At 36.3% G+C, this 25,932-nt stretch overlaps 2 protein-coding genes across 7 annotated transcripts in view; both read left to right on the top strand.

The window, feature by feature from the left end:
• myo15aa (myosin XVAa) overlaps positions 1-22,084 on the top strand; it is a 50,347-nt gene extending 28,263 nt beyond the window's left edge. For 3 of the 4 annotated variants that reach the window (XM_067382379.1, XM_067382378.1, XM_067382380.1), the window contains exons 23-63: positions 228-312; positions 399-452; positions 670-751; positions 1,283-1,413; positions 1,513-1,608; positions 1,836-2,071; positions 2,146-2,324; positions 3,027-3,099; positions 3,397-3,588; positions 4,542-4,648; positions 4,761-4,849; positions 5,850-5,961; positions 7,280-7,347; positions 7,422-7,532; positions 8,208-8,286; positions 8,679-8,820; positions 9,020-9,111; positions 9,199-9,351; positions 9,440-9,555; positions 9,658-9,717; positions 10,734-10,809; positions 10,907-11,022; positions 11,877-11,995; positions 12,124-12,265; positions 12,722-12,833; positions 14,475-14,680; positions 14,778-14,920; positions 15,029-15,101; positions 15,610-15,682; positions 15,783-15,856; positions 15,975-16,057; positions 16,151-16,281; positions 16,365-16,459; positions 16,536-16,613; positions 16,711-16,807; positions 17,852-18,012; positions 18,168-18,301; positions 19,357-19,490; positions 19,581-19,714; positions 21,420-21,560; positions 21,694-22,084. In XM_067382379.1, the coding sequence (XP_067238480.1) occupies positions 228-312; positions 399-452; positions 670-751; positions 1,283-1,413; positions 1,513-1,608; positions 1,836-2,071; positions 2,146-2,324; positions 3,027-3,099; positions 3,397-3,588; positions 4,542-4,648; positions 4,761-4,849; positions 5,850-5,961; positions 7,280-7,347; positions 7,422-7,532; positions 8,208-8,286; positions 8,679-8,820; positions 9,020-9,111; positions 9,199-9,351; positions 9,440-9,555; positions 9,658-9,717; positions 10,734-10,809; positions 10,907-11,022; positions 11,877-11,995; positions 12,124-12,265; positions 12,722-12,833; positions 14,475-14,680; positions 14,778-14,920; positions 15,029-15,101; positions 15,610-15,682; positions 15,783-15,856; positions 15,975-16,057; positions 16,151-16,281; positions 16,365-16,459; positions 16,536-16,613; positions 16,711-16,807; positions 17,852-18,012; positions 18,168-18,301; positions 19,357-19,490; positions 19,581-19,714; positions 21,420-21,560; positions 21,694-21,795 (4,681 nt within the window). In that variant the 3' untranslated portion in view covers positions 21,796-22,084. The remainder of the gene's footprint in view (positions 1-227; positions 313-398; positions 453-669; positions 752-1,282; positions 1,414-1,512; positions 1,609-1,835; positions 2,072-2,145; positions 2,325-3,026; positions 3,100-3,396; positions 3,589-4,541; positions 4,649-4,760; positions 4,850-5,849; positions 5,962-7,279; positions 7,348-7,421; positions 7,533-8,207; positions 8,287-8,678; positions 8,821-9,019; positions 9,112-9,198; positions 9,352-9,439; positions 9,556-9,657; positions 9,718-10,733; positions 10,810-10,906; positions 11,023-11,876; positions 11,996-12,123; positions 12,266-12,721; positions 12,834-14,474; positions 14,681-14,777; positions 14,921-15,028; positions 15,102-15,609; positions 15,683-15,782; positions 15,857-15,974; positions 16,058-16,150; positions 16,282-16,364; positions 16,460-16,535; positions 16,614-16,710; positions 16,808-17,851; positions 18,013-18,167; positions 18,302-19,356; positions 19,491-19,580; positions 19,715-21,419; positions 21,561-21,693) is intronic. The other variant, XM_067382377.1, reaches the window with a different exon arrangement.
• Positions 22,085-22,549: 465 nt separating this feature from the next.
• llgl1 (LLGL scribble cell polarity complex component 1) overlaps positions 22,550-25,932 on the top strand; it is a 46,350-nt gene continuing 42,967 nt past the window's right edge. For all 3 annotated transcript variants that reach the window (XM_067382374.1, XM_067382373.1, XM_067382372.1), the window contains exons 1-2: positions 22,550-22,768; positions 24,149-24,246. In XM_067382374.1, the coding sequence (XP_067238475.1) occupies positions 22,688-22,768; positions 24,149-24,246 (179 nt within the window). In that variant the 5' untranslated portion in view covers positions 22,550-22,687. The remainder of the gene's footprint in view (positions 22,769-24,148; positions 24,247-25,932) is intronic.

Genomic DNA, 25,932 nt, shown 5'->3' with positions numbered 1-25,932 from the left:
CAGCCACACGCTAATACTCCTCTTTTAGCAAATCTGGCCCTAGGAGTGGTAATCTATTAAAATAATTAAATAAAGTCATTATACTTCAATACATTTTATAACCAAAAAATGTACATGATTTTTTTTTTAGTTGGTGATTACTGGGTTTTTTTTTTTACTCACAAATAGCAATTTCTATCCATTTTAGAGCTTGACAAAATTTCTTTAAATTTGCTTTCTCTTCACAGGAAGCGGTATGTGAAAATGATAGCTAGCCTAGTGAAATTCCGCTCTCTGATCCATATGTATGTTGATCGCAAGAGATATATTAAGGTAAGAACAGTGCATTTTTAGTGCATAGTGATAAGGCTAACCTACAATCCCATGTTTAATTGGTTTACTTCTTTTTCTTCTTTTAGCTGAGATATGAGGCCAGGAGAAAGGAAGAAGAGGAGCAAAGGAGAATAGAAATGGTTATAATGATATTTACTGTCTAAATAAAACCAATTTCAGTGTATTTCTTATGCCTACAGTATATAACCAAACATAATAAAAGACTCATTCATTGATTCATTCATTATTAACATTATTAACATTAACAAAGGTTAATAAATGCTGTAAAACTATATTTCTTAAGGTTAATGAATTTGACCTCACTGTAAAGTGTTACCATATCTTCTGTCTTTGCAGGAGCTGTCAAAACGGGAAGTGGTCAACGTCACTCATCTGGTCATTCCAGCTGAACTTGGAGCACTGTTGCAGGCAGCCGCCGGTACTGGGGGGCAATTTTCTCACGTTAAATACAAACATATATTTTTTATTTCCTTCACAAGCTTGGGGTCAGTAAGATTATGTTTTATTCAGCAAGGATGCAATTGATCAAAAGTGAAGTAAAGACATTTATAGTGTTACAAATGTTCTTTTTACCTTTCTATACATCAAAGAATCCTGAAATTAATCATATCACGATTTCCGCAAAAATATTAAGCAGCACAACTGTTTTCAACATTGATAATTATAATAATAATACTAATAATAAATGCTACTTGAGCAGCAAATCATCATATTATGAAAGACTGGAGTAATGGTGCTGAAAATTTATATAAATTACATTTTAAAATGTATTAAAATAGAAACATATTTTATAATTTGGCTGTTTTTTATCAAATGAATGCAGCCTTGGTGAGCATAAAACATAAAATAAAAAATCACACAGACCCCAGAATTTTAAAAAGTACAAGTACATATAATGTATTTATAATGTACACTGCCCACATCATCTGTCACCTCTGTGTTTTTTAAGGTGGTAGAGAGCTCCATTCTGATTGCTTGGCTTTAGTCCAGGCTCCCACAGTTCAGGTGGAGTCACAGCTCACGCTACCCCTTGACATCAACAACTACACTGTCTCGAAATTTGTCCAGATTCATTTCAAAGTAAGACATACTTGAGTAATTTTTTCCAAAATCACAAATAAATTCTTATACTCAGATATTAATTCAGGAATGACTGATGTACTGTATATTAATTTGTAGGAGCCAAAGTTTGGAATGTTAACTGCGCCTTTGAAGACACCACTAACACACATTGACGATGATCTTACACACGAGGCTCTAGATGCCTTTGTCATGGTATGCTACAGTTTTTTTTGCCAGTGTCATTTATTTTATATGCAATAAAGCACAAATGTTGGTCCTGAAGTGAAAAAAAAATCCCATTAATTTTCTCCATAGAGAAATAGATTCACAGACCTACTATGATGAGCTATTAAGTGAAGATATATGCCTCTGTTGTAGCCATAAGTCAGTATGATTTACATCTCCACTAGCTCTCTATTAGCATTATTTCTACTTTGTAGATCTTAAGGTTTATGGGTGACCCACATCTAAATGGTGCTCAGGAGAATTTATTTGGAAACTACATCATCCAGAAGGGGCTTACCAACCCTGGCTTGCGGGATGAAGTCTTATGTCAAATTGCCAATCAGGTTTGGAGAAACACCAATCCAGATAACTCAGAAAGGGGCTGGCTGCTGCTGCTGGCCTGCTTGAGTGCGTTTGCACCATCTGCCAAAATGGAGAAATACCTTCTGAAGTAAGCAACATACCAGTATTCATGTTGGATATGTCATGAACAACATGTAAGCATTAATTTCTTTTTGGCTTTAGGTTTGTCTCAGATCATGCCTTTAACGGATTCAAAGCTGTCGGCCAACACAAGCTCATTCAAGCCATGCAGAAATCCCTGTATGGACCGGAGACAGCGAGGACTTACCCACTATCCCTGCTGGAATGGACAGCCAATAGGAAGAAAGCAAACATGGTTTTGCAAGTACACTGTTTTGATGGTGTGTGTCACTGTTTGAGTATCTGCAACCTTTAGTCAATGTTTGCCAGTTGGGTTGGGTTGCGTCAAAAAAGTGAACTTGATATACCTGGATTCATTTGCAATTAACCTTTAAATTTTAACGAAACTATAAATCCTGTTGCACAATTACACTAAATTTAAATTAAAGTAAGTTTGAAGTTTAATTAAAATAAACCCTTAATTAACAAATCCTTGATTAACTGCCTAATTTAATCTTTATTGGTGCATCCTACCCTCATGCTTTTCAAATCCAAATTTCAGGACTTGAATGCAATTGTTAATTTCTATACTATATATATCATAAAACCCTTGTGAAAAATAAGCACTTTTAAAAATAGACTATGCCAATTAGAAATTGGAAAAGAAGAATATTTTGAGATATCTTGTTTGGAATGAAAGAGATATGCAGACTTACATAAGGATGCAAACACAAAGGATAGCCTACAAAGCACTAAAAGAAAGCTCTGAAAAGCTCTTTCATTCCCTATAATCTCCCTAAATCTGCCTGGCAGTTTCCTTTGTTTCTCAAAACCCTCTGGAGACAATTGTGTGTAATGCACATCTATATCAGGTGATACCTGATCTGTGGTGCTACACAGAATAGAAAAAGTCATTTGCGTGTAGTCTTCACTCATACACGCCTGTCAAACCACAGCTGTTAAACGTCATGTTGTATTGACAGGGACATCTTCCCTGTGCCCTGTGCACTCCTGGACGAGTGGGGAAGAGCTGGCTGGGGATATTCTGCAGCACAGGTATACGGCCGTATACACAAACTATCCATGTTTCTTGTTCCAAGCATTTTTCATTCTAATCTTCCCTAAAGTCAGCCAACACACAATGTTTGATTTTGCTCAGTTTCAGCCAGTATTGTGATGTTCCCATCTATTCATCTTCATAAGAACCTTTTTAATATGCTGTATCCCATGTCATTAGTGCATGGCTCTTTCTTTCGGGCATGTTGGGATATGTACAGTCTATAATGAGGCCTTCATTATCTCTGCCATCTGTAATTTGCCTGAAATGAATAGCCCCATTAATTGGCTCCACAGGGGTGTGACGGAGGCCTGGAAGGGGTGTTCTGTTGTCATGAAGGAGCACGGACAGTGGGCGGAGCTTGCGGGGCACGATTATGTAATGGACCTGATCGCAGACATGGAACTGATGAGAAATTTTCCAAAGCAAAAATCCTACTTCATCATCTCCGCTGAGAGTCCCACCAGAACCAGGCCCAATGCCAGCCTGTCAGTATCAGCATGATAGTCTTATATTTTAATTGACTTTTGTTTACATTGGAATTAGGTACACTAATGATCATAAATAGGAATTATATTGTTAATTGATCTACTTTGCATGTCATTTAAAAGTGAGTGTGTAATTTCTGTGGCACCAAACTAATGACTGACCGATGGGGAGTGTTTGAAAATAGCTAAAAACAGTCATTTTTCAGTTCTGTTTATTGCCGCTGGTGACACAAAAAATACAAACTTTGGTAATTCTTTATTTTACAGTGTTACATGTTACTACATGCACATGTACTATAGTAATAAATTATGCATAATTACAAGTAACTAACCCTAAACAAACCCTAACCCTAATTGTAACTATAGTAAGTACATGTAGTTAATTAATAGTACTCAGTACTTATTTGAATAATTATATTGTAACTACAGCATTGTAAAATAAAGTGTAACCCAAACTTCACCTTTAAGTTACAAATAATAAATATTTGCTGACTGATTTTGACTTGAATTTTATAATGACGCCTAGTAAGGTGGTGCATATTAAAGGGATATTTCACCCAAAAATGTCATGGGGTTGACATTGTATGAATATTTTTCATCTGCTGAATGCAAAAGAAGATATTTGGAAGAATGTCAGTAATCAAAGAGATCTATCCCACCATTTACTGCCATAGTAGGAAAAATAATAGTATGGTAGATCTTTTTGGTTATTGACATTCTTCCAAATATCTTCCGTTGTGTTCAGCAGAAGAAAGAAACTCATGTAGGTTTGGAACAACTTGAGGGTGAGTAAATGATGACAGAATTTTCATTTTTGGGTGAACTATTCTTTTAAGTTTTCAGTGACTGATGCCTTTGTAGAAATACACAGCATTATATATACAAATGAAATATTTTTGCTGTGTCTTTGTAGTTATCATCTAATATTTTGCCCTCAATATGAATTTTCACAGGGCTCTGTTTGGAAGCGGATTTGATTCTGATGATGACAACTCACTTCTGCTCCCTCAGACAATGCTCAGCTCAAGTCTCCCAGATTCAGATGGGTATTACAGCCACGGTCAGCTGCTTTTTTTTGTTTTTTGGCTAACTTTTAAGATGCTTTTATATATTCTGTATAATGCAAATTACATGATTTCTATTTTTTTCCCCCAATAACTAAAAAAAAAAAGAATCAGACTTCAGTGAAGCACCAACTCAGAAAGGCATGGACAGATATCTCGACAGCCTGTTTGACCCAGTGCTGTCTGATGGTAATGGAGTAAGTGCCTTTTGTTCACTCCCCCGATTCAGCAGTTTTAAAAAAAACGTAAATGTAATAAAAACTACACTGTTTGAATGTTTAATGTAACAACCCCAATGAGCTAAACATTACGACCTCCTGCCTAATATGCTGTTGGTCCTCCTGACCCACTGAGGCATGGACTCTACAAGACCCCTGAAGGAGTCCTGTTGTATCTGACACAAAGACATTTCCAGCAGATCCTTCAAGTCCTGTAGGTTGTGAGATGGTGCCACTGTGGATCAAACTTGTTGGTCCAGCACATCCCACAGATTTTCAACTGGATTGAGATCTGGGGAATTTGGGGACTGACCCAGTCATCTGGCCATAACAATTTGGCCCTTGTCAAAGTTGCTCAGATCTTTACTTCTGCCCGTTTCTCCTGCATTCAACATGTTGATTATGATAACAGATTGTTTGCTTTCCATCTAATCTACCCAGATTTTAATATATGTGGCCTTGTTAGGAAATGATCAACAATATTTGCTTCACTTGTGACTGGTCATAATGTTTTGGCTCATCAGTGTATTTATGGAAAGAAGCATAAAAATATAACATGAATGCATGAAGAACACAATTGGCCACTTGATCCTCATAGTGTAAGTGATTGAGTGTATCAAATGTGCTCTATGGCTGCCAGGTCCCCTGCAGTGAAGGTGATTAAGTTACCAGTTTACCGTATTTCTCACAGCATTGAGCGTACTTTATATTAGATTGAGGACACTTGAAAATAAAAGCACAGGAACATTTTCAGTCACAAAGGAATAGTTAGTTTAAAATAGTTTTACTTGACCTAGGGAAAACCAGACTCTTGTGGTCTAGACCAGCATGGCTCTGACTCAGTTGCGATAGTAAATGGGCCATGCCCCTCTTAGAGAGTATAAGGTACTCCCATGGGGAGATTGATTTCTTGTATGAGTTGGGAAGGGTCCAGCCCTGAGTTGAGAGCCTGTTTTGCTTTGCCTTATCTCTACTGCAGGATTTTGAGAAGTCATCCAGCATGTCCAGCCGTATGAAGGGAGCTGGTGGGATTGGAGGGGAGGATGGTGACATAGAGAAGCCCCTCTCCGGCAGGCCTTATCCCCCCGGTGGTGAGCTCTGCATCTGTTCTCTTTCTGCTCTCTCCTTACTTCACATCAATTATGCATGGGTACTCCAGGGTCAATTGGTACCTAAAAGCAATTAATTGCTAGATTAGAAGCATTCAGAATTGCAAATTATTGTAAATTGCACATTTATAAATGCTTTGCATGACAAATAACCAATGTACCATTTAGATTGATTTAATGCTTTGGGGATTTCAAGTGACTGTGGCTTTTGGTGATTGGAATTACATGGATCATTCAACAAAATGGGTGGCATTTATGTTCCTTATATACGTTTGTTTAAAAAAAAATACTTAACAATAAATAGCTGATGACAACTTTTGCTGTGTTAACAAGACATTTTTCTAATCACATACAGAAATACAGAAACTTTATTTTGTTATTTATTCTTTTTTTCTTATTTTTTTAAACAAATTAAACAGTAAGATTAGATAAGATATAATTAATAAAGATTAGATATAATTGTATTTTATATTTCTTTTATAAAATATTTTATTTTGTGTGTGTTTATATACAGTATATATGTGAATATACACTATATATACTCTCTCTCTCTCTCTATATATATATATATATACAGTATATATATATATATATATATATATATATATATTTATACAGTATATACAAATATATATATATATATATATATATATATATATATATATATATATATATATATATATATATATATATATATATATACTTTTCTTGACTTTAAAAATAACCTTTTGAAATAGTAAAACAGAAATATTTCTTATATGAAAAAGCTGCAAGGTGTTTATCTCACTAAGCAGTATTGTTCATGTTTATTTAATATAGTGAGTTGGCACAGCTAATTGGGTTTCATCTGACCTCAAAATCCTTGCCAACTTGCATTAAATAATTTGATTAAAATATGTGAAAGGGGTCATTGGTTACTCATCCTTAGCCATGTTTACTGTTCTCAGCGGTGCCAGTTCTACCTGTTATGGGAGGAACAATGATGCCACCTATACCTATGCCAGCTATGCCCTCTGTGCCTCACGCACACGCCCCTACCGCCGTACCTTCAGTACCCCTAATGCCAGCTATGCCCTCTATGCCAGCTTTGCCTGCTATGCCACCTTTGCCAGCTATGCCTAATGTGCCACCAATGCCTGATATGTCAGGTATGAATGCTGCATAAGTCCTTCTATATAATGGTGCTTGGTGCTGATTTATTCTTTGGGATCATTTTTGAAACACTGCAGTGTTTATTTCTGTGCTTTCTAATCACAGTTATTACATTCGCTTCATTTTTGGCTTACTTAAATCTCTAAAGGTGTAGATCCAGCTGTCTTAGCACAGCAGCAGCAGCAAGCCATCATCAACCAGCAAGCGATTATATTGGTGAGCAAACAAAGCATGACTTGTAGCTAAATGCTAAACGTGTTTGAATATTGAGCTAATGAAATGTACCACAGGCTCAGCAGATGACAATGCAGGCCATGGCCCTCCAGCAGCAGATGTATAATTCAGCGCACCACACACACAGCGATCATGTGCCAGCTCCTCGTTCCAGCCAGTACAGCCCTGTGAGTATCTCTGAGCACTGATTACAATATGGATGGAAAATCTTTTGAAATCAAGTCAAAGCTTTATTATAATGGCATAGATAGATGTCATATCAGAACGTAACATTTCCACATAAAGTATTGGGGTCTTATTGAATTTTAAAGAAGTCTCTAATGCTCTCTAAGGCTGTATTTTTTAATCAAAATATTATTGCAATATTATTGCAACTTAAAATAACTGTTTTCTATTTTAATATATTTTAAAATGTAATTTATTCCTGTGGTGCAAAGTTGAATTTTCAGCATTGTTACTCCAGTCTTCAGTGTCACATGATCCTTCAGAAATCAGTTTAATATGATAATTTGATGATCAAGAAACATTTCTCATTATTTTCAGTGTTGAAAACAGTTGAGCTGCTTAATAATTTTGTGGAAACCATGATACATTAATTTTCAGGATTCTTTGATGAATAGAAAGTTCAAAATAACAACATTTATTTTAAATAGAAATCTTTGTAACATTATAAATGTTTTTTCTTGTCACTTTTGATCAATTTAATGTGTCCTTACCCCAAACTTTTGAATTATGGTGTTTGCATTCGTACATCTTTTCCTCAAGACATACTGATGAACAGTTGATAAATTCAAAACAGCTGTTGTTATGATTTTTAATCATTACATGTATCTTATTTAAAGACTAAATCAGAAACTGGACCTGTTTCCTACAAACCAACCCCAGCTTCCCCACCACAGAAACCTTCACAACTACAGTACAGTATGTCATTATTTCAATCTGTATACCTTCATCCTTAATTTCACTCATTAAAATGACTATTTCATAGGTAACCCTTTACAATAAGGTTCTATTAGTTAATGATTAGCTAACAATGAACAATATATTTGTTACAGTTTTTATTTGTTAATGTTAGTTAATAAAATACAACTGTTCATTGTTAGATCTTGCTAGCTCAGGTTAATAATAATATTAACAGAGACATATATAAATATATATATATATATATGTATATATATAAAATTATTATTATTTTTTTTTTCTATAGCTAAGATTAAAAATTCTTTAAAAGTATTTCGTTCATGTTGACTAATGTAGGTAACTAATGTTAACTAATGGAAACTTGTCATCAGTGTTTTGCTATGTTTCCAAAGGCCCAACTCGGAGGGATCCACCAGTGGGGGGTGTGGTGAGAGCCACTATCTCAAACTCAGAACATTTAGAGCCAAGTCACAACATCAAAGACATTATCAGGCAGTACCAGACTAACCCTGTAAAACCACAAGAAATTCCCAGGTGAGAAATTAACATTTTTAGATCCAAAGGGCAGTTCCACATGTTGAATAATGAATGACCTGAACTGAAACTGATACAGAGCAAAACAATGTTCTCCTTGACCTTGTCACAAAACATTGATAAAATATTAATCAAAAGAGATCTTTAAATTAGAACAGAACAAAGGCCAAAGCACTAACTGCTCTAGTCTTCAATACAGGAGGGAAGCTAAAGTGTTTTTGAAGAAACCAGACCCCCATGACGAAGCTATATTGATTCTCAAGGACCAGATGAGTGCTCCACCTCCACAGGTAGATCAGTCATAGTTAATTTACAGATAAACTGACTGTGTTAAAGTCATCGCGGTTAATGCTGGATGTGTTCATCATGTCCCACATGACCAGCGAAAGAAAACCTACACTCCAGTTTCTCCATCATCTGCAAAGGAGTTTGATTATGATGGTGGGGCACTAAAACCAGCAAAAAGCATAAAGATGAAACGATCGCCTCCTGTGCCAGCTGTTAGTCAGAGATTCCCAGCCCCTGCTCCTGGTAAACTCAGATCATCTATGTCATTTCATTTCGATATAGAGACCATATTAGCCTGGCTGTAACGTCACCGTGGTGTGTCACATTACAGTATCCAGAGAACTTCCAGTAGAAGAGGAGAATATTCAAACTCAACTGCACAAGAGGAGCAGTGAAGAGCACTACACCTACACAAATGTACCCTGGAAAATCTACCTGAGGAAAGAGGCTAGTGTCATTTGTTTTGGATTGGATCAATGGGACATAGTGCCGTTGCAAGAAAGTATGGAAATGATTATGAAACATTAAATAGCTGTCATGTGTTTTTAGGTTTTTTATCCGAAAGACAGCTTCAACCATCCGCTGATATTAGACCTCTTGTTTAAGCAGGTTTGGAATTTTTGATTTTGTTCTTTCTGTTAACTTTGGTTTTAGGGCTGTCAATTATTTAAATCTTTCATTGTGATTAATCTCGTAACTTGTTTTATTTCACACATTCATTCATTCAGTTCCTAAAAAAATAAACAATAGGTCAGTGTGGAATAATAGTTTTGGCAATAAGATTGGATCATGAAACTTGTAAATTTGTGCAACAGTGTGTCTCTCTCTCATACACACACAAAATTATTCTATATTTCTCAAACTGCATCAAAATGCGCAATAAATGAAAACACTGAAAACTGAAATAGATCAATAATTCAATAATATAATAACTTACCCTGACTTTATGGACATAATTTTACTTGGATAAAGATATTTAACTTTGACAGTCATAATTTAAGGTGTACTACTGATGAAATTTTGATTTTTTTAAAAAATGTTTTGAAAGAAGTCTCTTATGCTCGCAGAATCAGATTTATTTAATAAAAAATACAGTACAAACAGTAACTTATGATAGCTTGTGTGATAACTTATGATACCTTATGTGATAATTTATATAATTTAAAATAACTGTTTTCCATTTTAATATACATTATATTTTAAAATCTAATTCGGTGTCACATGATCCCTCAGAAATCATTTATTTATTTTAACAATTATTTATTGAGTTTTCTTTTTCATTTTTTAAATGCCTAGAAATCCAAGAATACATTTATACAAATCTAGAACCCACCCCAAACCATCCCACCCCTGGTAGACTTCAAGAATATAGAAATAAAATACAAACACATAATGTAGACTGAATAAATAAATAATACAGGTTTACAAAGATGTCAAAAGCAGCATGCCATAGATTCACAGTCTTAACATTCAATCCACGCATACGAGAAGCTGAAAGTTCCATTGAAATAATGTCCAACAAAAACACTGTCCACGTTCATCCTGACCCCAAACTTTTGAATAGTAGTGTATGAATTTGTGATTGTTTTTACTTTTATTAACCGTAATTATAATGAAACTTTCAGATTGTCCATGACACATTCTCAGAGGCTTGCATTCGCATTACAACAGAAGAAAGGCAGAAAATGAAATCCCTTTTTGGTATGATTTATGTTTCACTTACAATACATATTATCCTCTTGTAATATGTGAACTCTGCTTATTGAGAGGAAAAAATGTGTCTTCTATATTGTGACAGCGGAGCACAGCGTTGACATCAGTGCCACAATCCAGGATGAGAATGTGAAGAAGAAGATTGTGGTTGCCGCAAGAGACACCTGGGAGATCTACTTCTCACGCCTCTTCCCAGCATCTGTAAGGAATCTCTCTCAGAGTATCCCTGCTGAAAACACCTACGTAGACCAGCCTGCGTAGACAAGTCCAGTGCTGCTCCAGGCTGGTTTATGTTGGTCAGTGCTGGTTTTGCTGGTTGCTCTGCATTGCACACTGCTCACAAAGGCCCTGTTTCCACCTGGTATTAAGATGCGTTTTGGTCGATCGAGTGGACAATGCTAAATACAGGTGTAGACGGTGTGTAAAACGTTTTGAGCTTGTCCACTTCCGACCACTTCCAGAGGTGCATTCGACCGGATTGCGTTTGTGGTGTAGACGCTCATGTGGCCGAATGCATTCGAACTGCCACTAAACACCGCCTACTCTCTGCCTACTGACACAATAAACATTATGGGAAGCGCACTAGCGAGACGGGATTTAAACTTTGTCAGCTGAAGCTATAAGTTTGGTTTGAAGATGAATTCATTTCTGTTTTCTAACGTGCACTTACCGTGCAGAACAGAGACGAAAGCTGATGCTCTCTGTATGTTTTCACGTTTTCTCCGGTCACGTTCATATGCAAATTGCTTAGGGTTATTTTGCCTATGAAATCAAAATTTCTGAAGAATCCCATACATTTACCTACCCATAGACCCTCTCCTCAAAGAAATCAGGACAGAAGTGGTCGAAAGTGGACAAAAGTGATGGATTAAAACACCAGGACTAGGACTACTGCAGGACTAGCTTACAGTAAAGACTGTAGTTTACTTTACAGGTGTGATTGCTTGCAGACTGAATGTAAAGGACCGATCAGCCTGCACCATCTAGAGTTTAATGACTGAACTAGATATTTAAACCATGCCTAGTGAGAATCTTCCTGTTGTTGTCCTGAACAGGGCAGCGTTGGCACAGGGGTCCAGGTGCTGTCTGTATCTCATAGAGGGATCAAGCTTTTAAAAATGGTCAGGAGCAGCGCGGTAGCCCCAGACTACTTCAGAGTTTTACGACCCTACAGGTACCAGTTGATGAAGCTTTTAATGTCCGTGTTTTGTCATTGTTTTTAATCAATTAGTATTCAATTAATGATAAATATCACCATCACCATAAATATTCCTTGTTGTGATCATTGTTAACCTCTTACAGCTATACAGACATCATGTTCGTCACCATTCCTTCCAAAAACATGCTGGAGTTCAACCTCACCAATGAGAAACTGATTCTGTTCTCTGCCAAAGCTCCTCAGGTCAAAACCATGATTGACTACTTCATCACAGAGCTGAAAAAGGTCAGTTTCCTTATACATTGATTCACTTCGAGGTAGGGCTGCAACGATTAATCGCGATTAATCGTTTGCAAAATAAAAGTCTGAGTTTACATAATATATATGTGTGTGTTCTGTGTATAATAATTATGTATTTATAAATACACACACATACAGGTATAAAGTTTAGAAATATATGCATGTATTATAAATATATATTTATATATATTTTATATTACATATAAACATTTTATATATAAATATAACATTTTTCTTAAATATATACATGAATGTGTGTGTGTATATATATACATAATTATTATACACAGAACACACATATATATTACGTAAACTCAGACTTTTATTTTGCAAACGATTAATCACGATTAATCGTTGCAGCCCTACTTCGAGGATGATTGGCTGCGGTGCTGTGCATTAATTGTGCTCTCTCTCTCTCTCTCTCTCTCTCTCGCGCTTTAGGACTCAGACTATGTCGTTGCTGTGCGTAATTACATTACAGATGACAGATCGCTGCTGAGTTTCCATAAGGGAGACATCATACGCTTGCAGAAAATGGAAGGCCTGGATGCAGGTGAGACTGCTTTAAACCAAAAGTGGTGATGAAGACTGTACATTACACTTCATATTTAGGGAAAGACGAGCCTAAATAATTAGGATAGCAGCTCTGAAATATAACACTTGAAGACACATGGGTCAATAATGTTATTCTATTAATTTATTGAAAAAAAAACTGCTTTTTATACATAAAATAACTTATTCCATGATAAACATGTTTTAAAATTATGAATTAAAACCCATTTTTATTTACTTTTTATACAAAAGATTACATTACTGGAACATGCATATACTACTAGATTAATTTTACTAGGTTATTGTTACTTTTTTCTTTATAATTTTAAAAATATGTTCTTTTCAATGACCTACATACATACATCCTGTTTCAAGTGACAGTCAACTGTCCTTTGTGATGAATTTAACGTGCACTGGCTTAAAGTATTTTTCTGCACAAAAAAATCTTACTGACTCCAAACTTTTGAATGATAGTCTTATGGTGTAAAAGATGATGCAAACGGGACAATAACTTGTTCACCTAAGTCATAAGTTTGACTGCTGGCTCTGTGGCTGTTTCACAGGCCAGTGTTATGGTTGCATAGTGAAAAAGAAGGTGATTCTCCTGGAGGAGTTAAAAAGAGACACACCTGATTTTGGTGGGTCCTGCATGGAGTGCTGTTTTAGTGTGCTGCACTTAGCAGTGTCATTGTAGTTGAATGTCTGGTGTGCAGATTTATCTGAATTTATGCATCCCTCCCTAGTTGCATGTCTTCCTTCTCTTAGCATGATGGATTTTCAGGTGTACAGACACTCCAATTTACTCTTAAAGGGTTAGTTCACCCAAAAATGAAAATTTTGTCATGTATTACTCACCTTCATGTCGTTTCACACCCGTAAGACCTTCGTTAATCTTTGAAACACAAATTAAGATATTTTTGATGAAATCCGATGGCTCAGTGAGTCCTCCATAGGGAGCAATGACATTTCCTCTCTCAAGATCCATAAATGTACTAAAAGCATATTTAAATCAGTTCATGTGAGTACAGTGGTTCAATATTAATATTATAAAGCGACTAGAATACTTTTGGAGCGGCAAAAAAAACTAAATAACGACTTATTTAGTGATGGCCGATTTCAAAACAATGATTCAGGAAGTATCGGAGCATTGTGAATCTGTGCGTCGAATCTGCAGTTCGGAGCGCCAAAGTCACGTGATATCAGTTTGGCGGTTTGACCCGCGATCTGAATCATGATTCGACACACTGATTCATTTGTGCTCCGATGCTTTCTGAAGCAGTGTTTTGAAATCGGCCATCACTAAATAAGTCGTTATTTTGTTTTTTTGCCGCTCCAAAAGTATTCTCGTCGCTTTATAATATTAATATTGAACCACTGTACTCACATGAACTGATTTAAATATGTTTTTAGTACATTAATGGATCTTGAGAGAGAAAATGTCATTGCTCCCTATGGAGGCCTCACGGAGCCATCGGATTTCAACTAAAATATCTTAATTTGTGTTCCAAAGATTAATGAAGGTCTTACGGGTGTGAAACGACATGAGGGTGAGTAATAAATGACAGAATTTTCATTTTTGGGTGTACTAACCCTTTAAAATGTCAATCTACCATCACATGCTAATTTCTTGTTTCGTGCAAAGGCTGGAAGTTTGGGGCCATTCATGGGCGATCTGGGGTCTTCCCTGTGGAGTTTGTTCAGCCAGTGGCTGCTCCTGACTTCATTAACATTCCTGTGGACAAGAAAGAGGAACCCAAGAATAAGCAGGGTCGCGTGGCCGCCTCGGCCGCCGTGGCTGTAGCTGTGGGGTCCGCTGCCGCAGCCCATGAACTGGACCGATCCATTGAGGTATATGTGCTTCACAGACATGTAGTCTGAAAATCTGATTTATGTGTCACAAATACATCCCTCTGAAAGCTGTTGTTTCACTGCATCTGACCTCTAGGTGGCGTCTCCTGTCAGTGAGTATGCAGAGGCATACACAGACAGTGCTGATATGGACATCGATGAGAGAATCTTGCAGGACAGCCAATACAACATGGTGGAGTTTGCCAAGAAATATTTCAGGGGGGCCCAGAGAAAAAACGGGTCTGTTGATTACATCATGGGGCATCGCGAGCTCATGTTCTCACAGTTGCTTTGCTGAATTAAGAAAAAATGATAATAGATACACTGACATGTGCTTGTGTTTTGCAGTGATTCATATAAGAAAAAGTCAAAGAAAACAAAGGAATCCAGGGAACCATCAGAAATGGTGAAATTTTCCAAGGTGCAGAATACATACCATAATATTCATTTTAAAACATGAAGATTTAAAAAAAAACGTAATTAATTTAAAATGAATATTCTGTCATTATTTACTCACCATGCTACTATAATGAACAGATATTGAGGCTTTTAAGCTTCAAAAAGCCCTCCATACACCTTGTGCACTATATTCCAAGTCATACGATAGCTTTGTGTGAGAAACAATTTCATTACGTTATTCACTAAAATTGGATCATTCAGTAAAAAGAACCATTTCAAAGAATGATTCATTAATTAATAGTACATTGGAGATCTAGGGTGAATATATGTTGTTTTTTCAGTGAATAATGACTTGAATTTGAGCTCATGTTTTGCAGATTAATGTGGCATCTGGCATTAGAGGACTTTTAATATCGTTTAGATTACTTTAATATACCTTTATATAAAAATAATAATAATAATAATAAACATGAATAATATATTTTATTAAGCTTTTTTATGCATATTCTGATTTTTCTTTGGTTTTGTAGTCTCCAATTCAAGAGTCCCTGATCGAGTTCACTGATGAAAACATGAACAGAATAGCTGCAGAGATTTTTCTTGGTAAGCAGAATGTTACATGTTAACACAAATTAAGACAGATTTTTTTCCTGTCATCAGCAAAAATATAATGTTTACCATGTAATTAATGGTTATCCTTCAGCTATAATGAAGTTTATGGGAGACTACCCTATGAAAGGTCAGGCTGAGCAGGACGTTGTCAGCACCATCCTTAGGGTATGCAACTCTTTAAATAGCCCAACAAGTCTTGCCATCATAAAATATTAAGATCCCAGACAGGAATGTGCTTAATGTCTACAATGCCACTGTGATATAAGCTCAGTCTCTGTTGCAGCTGAGTGGTGAATATGGACTAATGAAGGATGAAGCGTACTGCCAAGTCCTCAAGCAGATCACTGGGAACACCAGCTCTAAGACGTATAAATGCTTTTTTTCTGAATGAGCAAATCATGTAGGATTCACTGAAATGTGCCAAGCAGAGCAAAAGATGATCTTTACTGTGTTTCACAGGGAGAGTTGTCAGAGAGGCTGGAGGCTGCTGTACATCCTCACTGCATACTACAAGTGTTCAGAGGCGCTCAAACCTTACCTGCTTAAATACCTCCAGGATGTCTGTGCAAGTCCTGGGGTGCACTTTCAAGGTATTCTGTTGTTTTAACTAAGTACACAAATCAAACTGATTATATACTTACTGACGAATACAATTAACACCATACATTGATAGGGATTTCCAAGGCTTGTGAGCAGAACCTAAGGAAGACGTTCCAATATGGTGGACGTGTTGAGCATCCTAATGGGATGGAATTAAAAGCTATGCTGGTTAGTTGCACATAAGCAAAATTTCAATGCTAATTTCAGTCACATTTTCACTTAATCATGTACAATCTTTTTCAAGGCCGGAAGGAGCTCCAAGCGCCAATTGTTTCTTTTTCCTGGTGGAATTGAACGCCACCTAAAGATCAAAACCTGCTCAGTAAGTTGTCTCTTTGATATTTTTTGCAGTTTGACCAATCATGATAATTCATTTAGTAGGAAACGTTTGATTCTTATTCACTTTTGTTGCTTTGAAGGTGGCTCTGGATGCCATTGAAGAGCTGTGCTATGAGATGGGTCTGCATAAACTTGAGGCCTTGGATGAATATGCTATATTTGTGGTCACAAACAGAGGTGAGATGACAAAAAGATTACACATTGTTAAAATAATTCGTTGTTTATTGTTTTCAGTAGTTCACTTATTTTAGGAAAGGAAAGGGTCATTTTAAAGAGATGAAAATGAAAAATATCACATGATTTACTCACCGTCAAGCCATCCTAGGTGTATCTTCTTTCAGACAAACATAATCTGAGATATATTTAAAAATATCCTTGCTCTTTCAAGCTTTTTAATGGTAGTGAATGGGGGTTGAGATTTTGAAGGCCAAAAAAGCAAATCATCCATCATTAAAAATAATCCATATGGCTCCAGGGGTTAATAAAGGCCTTCTGAAGCGAAGTGATAGTGTTTGTAAGAAAAATATTCATATGCAAAACTTTATAATCTAAAATAACTAGCTTCCCGCAGACGACCATATGCATATTGCACAAGTCGACTTGCGCCACAAGAGTAACCTCCGACGCGATATATGATGATTGATGTAAGCATAGACACCTCTTGCGGTTCAAACAAATAGGGCTGGGCAACAAACTCAATCTCCTCTTCTCTTATATCGAAATCCTCCGACATTTCTTTTTAAAAATTCTCATTTTAGACTTCTAATTCACGACCGGTGTTTTGTTTTGCTCTATACTCTGTGCTTCCATGTTCGTCAAGTGTACGTCATGTGTATGGCCCTCTACAAGAAGCTAGTTATTATAATTAATAAAGTTTTAAATATGGATATTTTTCCTACAAAAACCCATCACTCCGCTTCAGAAGTCCTTTGAAGAGCCGTATGGATTATTCTTTATGATGGATGATGTGCTTTTTTGGGCTTCAAAATCATGACCCCCCTTCACTACCATTATAAAGCTTGGAAGAGCAAGGATATTTTAAAATATATCTCCGATTGTGTTCGTCTGAAAGAAGATAGTCATATACACCTAGGATGGCTTGAGGGTGAGTAAATCATGGGATAATTTTCATTTTTGGGTGAACTATCCCTTTAACTAAGATGAAACAAGTAATACAAGGATCGAAAGCCTTTTTCTCATGTGTTATCACTCTTTCTACAGGTCAAAATGTCCGCCCTCTAAACAAAAGGGAGTACATTTTGGATGTTGCTACAGAGGCTGAACGTGTTGACAGCAACTACAGTCTGTGGTTTCGAAGAGTGATATGGACGCAGCCACTAAAGTTTGACAATGAGCTTGGAGTGACTATGCATTACAATCAGGTACATCAGCCAGACTGATTCAATTTCCCAGACATTCCTTTCATGTTTTGTGCTGCTTATTTCATAAGTTACAAAGATCTAAGGCATTTGTTCTTGTTTTGATCTAAGTTTCCTCTGTTCAGGCTACTAATCTGATCTTCATTCACATTTTGCAGGTGTCCCCGGACTACTTGAAAGGGCTGCTCAATGTTGTCCCACAGGGTAAGGCCAGTGAGCAGCAGTTTCAGCAGGTGTCAAAACTGGCAGCTCTGCAACATCGTGCCAAGGACTCGCTCTACCTGCCCACCATGTAATGCCATTAATCTGACTTCACATACTGAATTTTATCAACTAGAGGAAGAACTGATATGCTATGTATTCATCAAAAGCTTAAAACATTTCACATTTAGAAGTGACATTATAATTTTAAAAAAGATTTATACTTAAAATAAATGTTGTTCTTTTGATCTTTATATTCATCTTGAAAAAATTTATTAAGATTTCCACAAAATTATTAAGAAGCACAACTGCTTTTAACATAGATACATTGATAATACAGATGCATGATTTTTTATTTAGCAAATCATAATATTAGAATGATGTCTGAAGGATCATGTGACAGTGAAGACTGGAGTAATGATGCTGAAAATTCAGCTTTGCATCACAGGAATAGATTACATTTTAAAATATATTAACATAGAAAACAGATATTTTAATTTGTAATAATATTTCACAATTTTCAGCATCATTACTCCAATCTTCAGTGTCACATGATCCTTCAGAAATCATTCTGATATGATGATTTTTTCCTAAAGAAACATTATTATTATTGATGTTGAAAACAGTTGTGCTGCTTATTAAAAAACATCATTTATTTGAAATTGAAATATTTCACAATTTTACTGTTTTTACTGTATAATTGATCCAATAAATGCAGCCCTGGGTAAATAAATGCAATCCCAGGGATCATTACTAGGTATGAGGGATGATTTTTTCCTAAAGAAACATTATTATTATTGATGTTGAAAACAGTTGTGCTGCTTATTAAAAAACATCATTTATTTGAAATTGAAATATTTCACAATTTTACTGTTTTTACTGTATAATTGATCCATTAAATGCAGCCCTGGGTAAATAAATGTAATCCCAGGGATCATTACTAGGTATGAGGGAGAAATGGGTCACGCTGAAGATGTCTGTCCACACATTAATTACTGTGCCAATAATACTATATAGGCAAAAATCGTGATTGTAAAACACTTGTTGTTCAGCTAGCTCCTGATGGAGAAAAGCATCTGTCTAGTGTCCTCATTTAAGTTTGACACCTCATCTATAGACTAACTTCCTCTTGTTCTCTGCCATCAGCCATGAGGTTCAGGAGTATATTCCCACCCTGCTCTTTGGTCTCCAGCGGCCCCAGCAGTGGCTAAACATGGTGACCCAGAATATGCAGCAGGTGCAGCCCCTCAGTCCTCATCAGGCCAAAGCGCAATTTCTGGGTGAGGCGTTGACTTAGGAGAACAGCCAATGTCGAGGCGCGCAGCCATTTATTCAAAAGGCTGATTGTTATACTTGTGTTTCTGTTTCAGGGCTTGTGAGTGCTTTTCCCATGTTTGGCTCGTCATTCTTCTACATACAGAGCAGCAGCAATGGTGCTATCGACACCCCGTGTGTACTGGCTGTCAATTATAATGGTCTGAACTTTCTGAGCAAAGATACTCATGTAAGTTTAACACCTTGTTTCCCAATCTATACTACAAGCCTGTGTAAAAAAAAAGATACTGTATTTCTAATATTGCAGTATTTCTTAATTTAATAGCTTAACTTAAAAATTTGAATGATTTACAATTCAAAAAGTCATAATTAAGAAAGTATTATAGGTTTGAAATGAATTGAGAGTGAGTAAATAATGACAGACTCTGTACAAAAGTTTGAGGTTGGTGAGATATATTAATATTTTTCAAAGAAATCTCTTATGTTCACCAAGGCTACAGTTATTTAATCAAAAATACAACAAAAACAGTAATTGTTTACAGTTTAAAATAACCATTTTCTTTTTTTAATGTATTTTAAAATATAATTTATTCCTGTGATCAAAGCTGAATTTTCAGCATCATTACTCCAATCTTCAGTGTCACATGATCCTTCAGAAATCATTCTGATATGATGATTTTTTCCTAAAGAAACATTATTATTATTGATGTTGAAAACAGTTGTGCTGCTTATTAAAAAACATCATTTATTTTGAAATTGAAATATTTTGTAACATTGTAAATATCTGTACTGTCACTTTTGATCAACTGAATGCATCCTTGCCAAATAAAAGTATTTTTTTCTTTTCGAAAATCTTACTGACCCCATACTTTTGAATGATAATATATTTCTTTAAAGCTCCTATATAAATCATTAGCACTTTTTTCTGTATGTTAGTAAATAGCATATGGTACATATAGACTTAAAGGGATAGTTCACCCAAAAATGAAAATTTGATGTTTATCTGCTTACCCCCTGGGCATCCAGGATGTGGGTGACTTTGTTTCTTCAGTAGAACACAAATAATGATTTTTAACTCCAACCGTTGCCGTCTGTCAGTCGTATAATGCGTGTCAATGGTAACAAAATCTATGAGAGTAAAAAAAACATGCACAGACAAATCCAAATGAAACCCTGCGGCTCGTGACGACACATTGATGTCCTAAGACACGAATCGATCGGTTTGTGCGAGAAAATTAACAGTATTTATATCATTTTTTACCTCTAATACACCACTATGTCCAACTGCCTTGAACATCTGGTTGGTGAGGTCAAAAAAAAGCGTTCTGATGACAGAAGTGATCTCTCGCGCTTTGCTTCAATGAGTGCGAGACATCACTTCCAGCATCAGAACGCGTTTTCTGACCTCACTAACCGGATACTCAAGGCAGTTGGACATAGTGGTGTATTAGAGGTAAAAAAACGATATAAATACTGTTCGGTTTCTCACACAAACCGATCGTTTCGGGTCTTAGGACATCAGTGTGTCGTAACGAGCCGCAGGGTTTAATTTGGATTTGTCTGTGCATGTTTTTTTTTACCCTCATAGACGAAGTTCCCATTGAAATGCATTATAAGACTGACAGACGGCAACGGTTGGAGTTAAAAATCATCATTTGTGTTCTACTGAAGAAACAAAGTCACCCACATCCTGGATGCTCTGGGGGTAAGCAGATAAACATCAAATTTTCATTTTTGGGTGAACTGTCCCTTTAACTGATTTTTGCACCAATTTATGCAAAAGTATGCAATTATTCTGGGATTGAATATATCTGCATTGGCACTGCTAAAGTGTCCATAATACCCTATATTTGCAAATTTATTTGCATTTCCTACCAAGATATTATATAACATGGTCACGTATAGACTTCACAGCTGTTTTCAATGTTCCTTAGGAGCCGATGGTGAAGTTCCCGCTGAAGGAGGTCCAGTCCACCCGTACACAAAGGCCCACAGCTGGCTCCAGTTACCCGTATGTGGAGATAATGCTGGGTGACCTAATGTCTCAACGCATTACACAGTTACAGCTGGACCAGGTATGGACTTTGCACTAAATGTATGATTCCAAATCACCACATAATCTAATCGAGTCTGGTCATTTTAAGGTTGTTAGTCATTTTCACCAGGCCATTGTGGGCGGAGCTTATTCCTGTGCGTTTGACTTTACAGAGTCTTGAGCTGTGCCGTGTCATCGCCATGCATGTGGAGAACCTGCTGTCAGTGCGAGAGAAGAGACTCACTCTGCCACCCAGTGAAATCACTCTGCTCTAGCACTCCTCACAGATGTTATTTATTATTACTTTCATGGCAATAATTGCAATCAGACACTATTAATCTCCTACACATCCAAAGCCACCTGTCATTATTGATAGTGCAATATGTCTGTTTGCAATTCCAGATTCAGCTTGTTATTCACAATAATTTGCATGCTTTCCATTAAGTTGAACATATGGTCCTATAATTTAAAACAGTATATTACTACCTCTAGTTCTAGACACATGATCAGCAAGAGTTTACTTTTTGTATGAAAGAGAGAGAGAAATTTAGCCACTGGTTTTAAAGTTGCACTACTATGATGTTTATAATGTGTGCATTTATGCATAATTGTCAAATATATGTGGAAATGCACTATGTAAAATGAATGTATGTTTAATATTAAGTCTTTATTCTAAATAAATAATAATAATAAAAAAGCTGTACTGTTTCTTTATTATTTAATTACACTGACTGCACATTGAATAATATGAACATTATGCTTGTTTAAAAGAAAAATAGTAAACTTTGGAAAATAATTAAGATATCTTCGTGCATTGTAATTAAATTGATACTAAGCAATTCAAGCGTGTGAATAAATAAAGTTAACCCAGCCGAATCCTGATCCGTGTTTTCCACGCGTACACTGGCGGTGGGCGTGGCTTGGTGAATTGGTCACAGATTCTTTCCTCTGATTGGCTCTCCTAAGACGTGGCTCCTGTGAATTTGCCCTGTGGTCTAACTGCATAAACACACAGCTGAAAACTTGCACGGCTTGAGGAGTGGATACAAAAGAAACCGGAGCTTGCATGAAGGATCACATTGTTTCTCTGCACCGATTCACGCCTAACGGAATTTCTATCAATCTGAGACGGTGCAGGCTGTGAGATATCTCTGATTCGGCTTCAGGATGATGAAGTTTAGGTTCAGACGGCAGGGAAATGACCCTCATCGTGAGAAAATCAAGCAGGATCTATTTGCATTCAATAAGGTATGTGGGATATATAGCATTGGGTCTCCTGTCTCTCGAGCATGCATGCGGTTTCGGGTTGCACTGAAATCGACTGAAAGAACAATTAATTCAAGCAAATGCATTCATAATTACATGCACTGATGTTTTTATTAACATGCGACTGTTAACAGCAGTGTTTTCCAACTAACAGGGCCAGATATATACGCTGAGTGTCAACAATATAAAGTTGTTTGAAACATTTAGTACTTCATATCTAGCAAGCTTTTCTTCTTGTTAGTGCATAGTTGGACTTTTATAGCTTTACTAGGATAAAAAATGCGTGTGTTTGCTATTCATCTTCATCAATGGAGCTCATTAAATCAGAATGGATCAGGGCGCGTTGTCTTTTGTGAGTGACCTCAAAGTTTACTCATGTTTGTATCTCCAGCCGTTACAAACGACGCTCTCCACCAATTTCAATTGCAAAACGTGAAGTTTCTGTCATGCAGTGTTTTTCTTAATTTGGTAGGCTATCCATGTATGTATACAACATAAATAATATACATGAGATTATTTAAGAGCTAAAAATTTCAGTGAGTATTAATTAAATTTAAAAAGTAAAGTTGTTTGTTTGTTTGTTACTGAAACTTGAATGTATCGTGCTGCTCTCCTCTGCCAGAAACACAGAAAGGGTTTGATTGTAGGGTTTTTTTTTTTTACTGATGAACAAACTCTGGCAACATTTCTAGCCCTCCTCATTGTAAAGCACTAGAGTAGGAAATGAGAGCTACCATTTTTACACGTTTTTAGGTTAGTCCTCTCCTCAGTTTTTGTTCATTTCTCAAATGCTGCTGGTGACATTTATTCACAGATGGTTTAGGGAAAACAGTGCAGTGGTGTTGAAGGAAGGTGTTTGTGTGTGTCATACTGATGAAGCTTCATGTGTGTAATGTTACATGAAGGTCTTGATATTTGCCATGTCACACTTTGTCAACCTGTGAGAAGAAATCTGCATCCTTCAGCCAACTTCAGGCCTGGAAATTCATGCCCTCTATATGTTTAAGATGACCGTTTTAAAATTGCCCCAAAACATGTTTCTGCAAATCAGTTTTGATGGCATGTGTGAAGATGAATTTGACATTGTCTGTCAAATCTACTAGATTTCCTTCCGTACTATTTCTGGTTCTGTGCTGTTTTTTTTTTGTTTTTTTGTTTTGTTTTTTTTTGTAAAAACAAGGAAATCCGCTTCCTGTCAGGATTGCACTACTGCATTGTTAATTGTAGCATCAGAGCTCATCAGAGGTCAATGAATTATGACTTGGTTTCTTTTTAGCATAAAGAAATTTTAAATCTGATGAACATTTACATGTGAGTTTAAGTTCTGAACGTGAGATTTTCTCTCTTCTTCTTTTTACTCAGACAGTTGAACATGGATTCCCAAACCAGCCAAGTGCTTTGGCCTATGATCCCAAACTGCAGCTTATGGCCATTGGAACTAAATCAGGGGCCATCAAAATGTATCCTTTTGTAAGCACTTTACTGCCATGGAATTGATATAGGATCACTTTTTGTTAATAAACACAGCCATTCGAAAGTTTGGAAAAGAAATAAATACTTTTATTCAGCAAGGGTGCAATAAATGGATCTAAAGTGGACAGTAAATACTTTCACGTTGTTTAAAAATATCAATTTCAAGTAGCTGTTGTGTTGAACTTTCTATTCATCAATGTATCCTGAAAAACAATGTATGTTTTCACAAAAATATTAAAGGGTTAGTTCACCCAAAATTTAAAATTCTGTCATTACTCACCCTCATGTCGTTCCACACCCATAAGACCTTTGTTCATATTCAGAACACAAGATATTTTTGATGAAATCCAAGAGGTTTCCGATCTTCCATAGAAAGCAATGTAATTACCATCATTCAAGGTCCAGAAAAGTAGCAAAGACATTGTTAAAATAGTTCATGTGACTGCAGTGGTTCAACCTTAATGTTATGAAGCGACAAGAATAAGTTTCTTCTCTTCCCTGTCATTCTCCTACGTTGTTAACACTGTAGACACAGTTCGGTGCTTCCGTGTTCAACGTCAGAACGCCAACTTATTATTGGCCGGCTCCTGCGTCAGCATCACGCATTCGTTGTGCGGCTCAAGTGAAAGATATCGGCCAATGCTGAGCCACTGTTCTGACGTAGAACCTGGAAGCGCTGCACTGTGTTTACAACATTAACCGTGTAGGAGAATGACCGGGAAGAGGAGAAATTGTTGAATAAAGTTATTTCTTTGTTTTGTTTTTGCACACAAAAAGTATTCTTGTCACTTCATAACATTAAAGTCGAACCACTGCAGTCATGTCAACTGTTTTAACTACGTCTTTACTACTTTTCTGGACCTTGAATGAGGTAATTATATTGCTTTCACTTGGGGATCAGAAATCTATTGGATTTCATCAAAAATATCTTAATTTGTGTTCTGAAGATGAACGAAGGTGAATAATTAATGACATTATTTTCATTTTTGGGTGAACTAACTCTTTAATCAGCACAACTGTTTTCCATGTAGACATAAATGTGGACACATTATAACAATTTTATAAGTAGCCCCTGTTTGTCTAGATTACAGGGATGTTTATAAAACTGTGATGGAGTTATTTGTATCTGTCTATATAATTGTGTCTCCAAACTTTTGTGAGAAAGCAGACATTTTACATTAACGCGGTTATTGAACGCCGACTTCTTCAATGTTATAATCTTTGCATCCTTGCTGATACTTTTCCAAACTCTCAGTACAAATATCAAGAAAGATGTGTTAATTTTTATCTTGATCAATGAGATGATGCAGTGAGGGAACGGCCTAATTTATGGTTCACTGATTGTGATTAATTACTCTGGATGTATGGCTCTGTTGTGTTGAAGACTTGAGTCATCTGCCATTGTGCACAATGTGACGCAGTACATGTTGTGTTAGTCCTATCAAACTTGGTACTTTAAAAACAACTCTTCTAAATTGTCATAATTATAGTTGACACTGTCCAGGCCTGAATGTTTAAGTCCAGTGGGATGAAGGAATGTTTAGGAGGGTATTATCAGAATAAAGTGTTGGAGACTTCTCTAGTAAGCTGTCATTATCTAGTCCTCTTGGACTGGACGAGCCAAACGGCCAAAACATCTTGGATGGAATACTTCCAACATTTTCACAGTAATG

The sequence above is a fragment of the Chanodichthys erythropterus genome, chromosome 3 (assembly GCF_024489055.1).
Source record: "Chanodichthys erythropterus isolate Z2021 chromosome 3, ASM2448905v1, whole genome shotgun sequence".
Lineage (NCBI taxonomy): Eukaryota > Metazoa > Chordata > Actinopteri > Cypriniformes > Xenocyprididae > Chanodichthys > Chanodichthys erythropterus.
The sequence above is the reverse complement of the archived record's forward strand: the minus strand, read 5'-3'. Positions and strand labels throughout refer to the sequence as shown.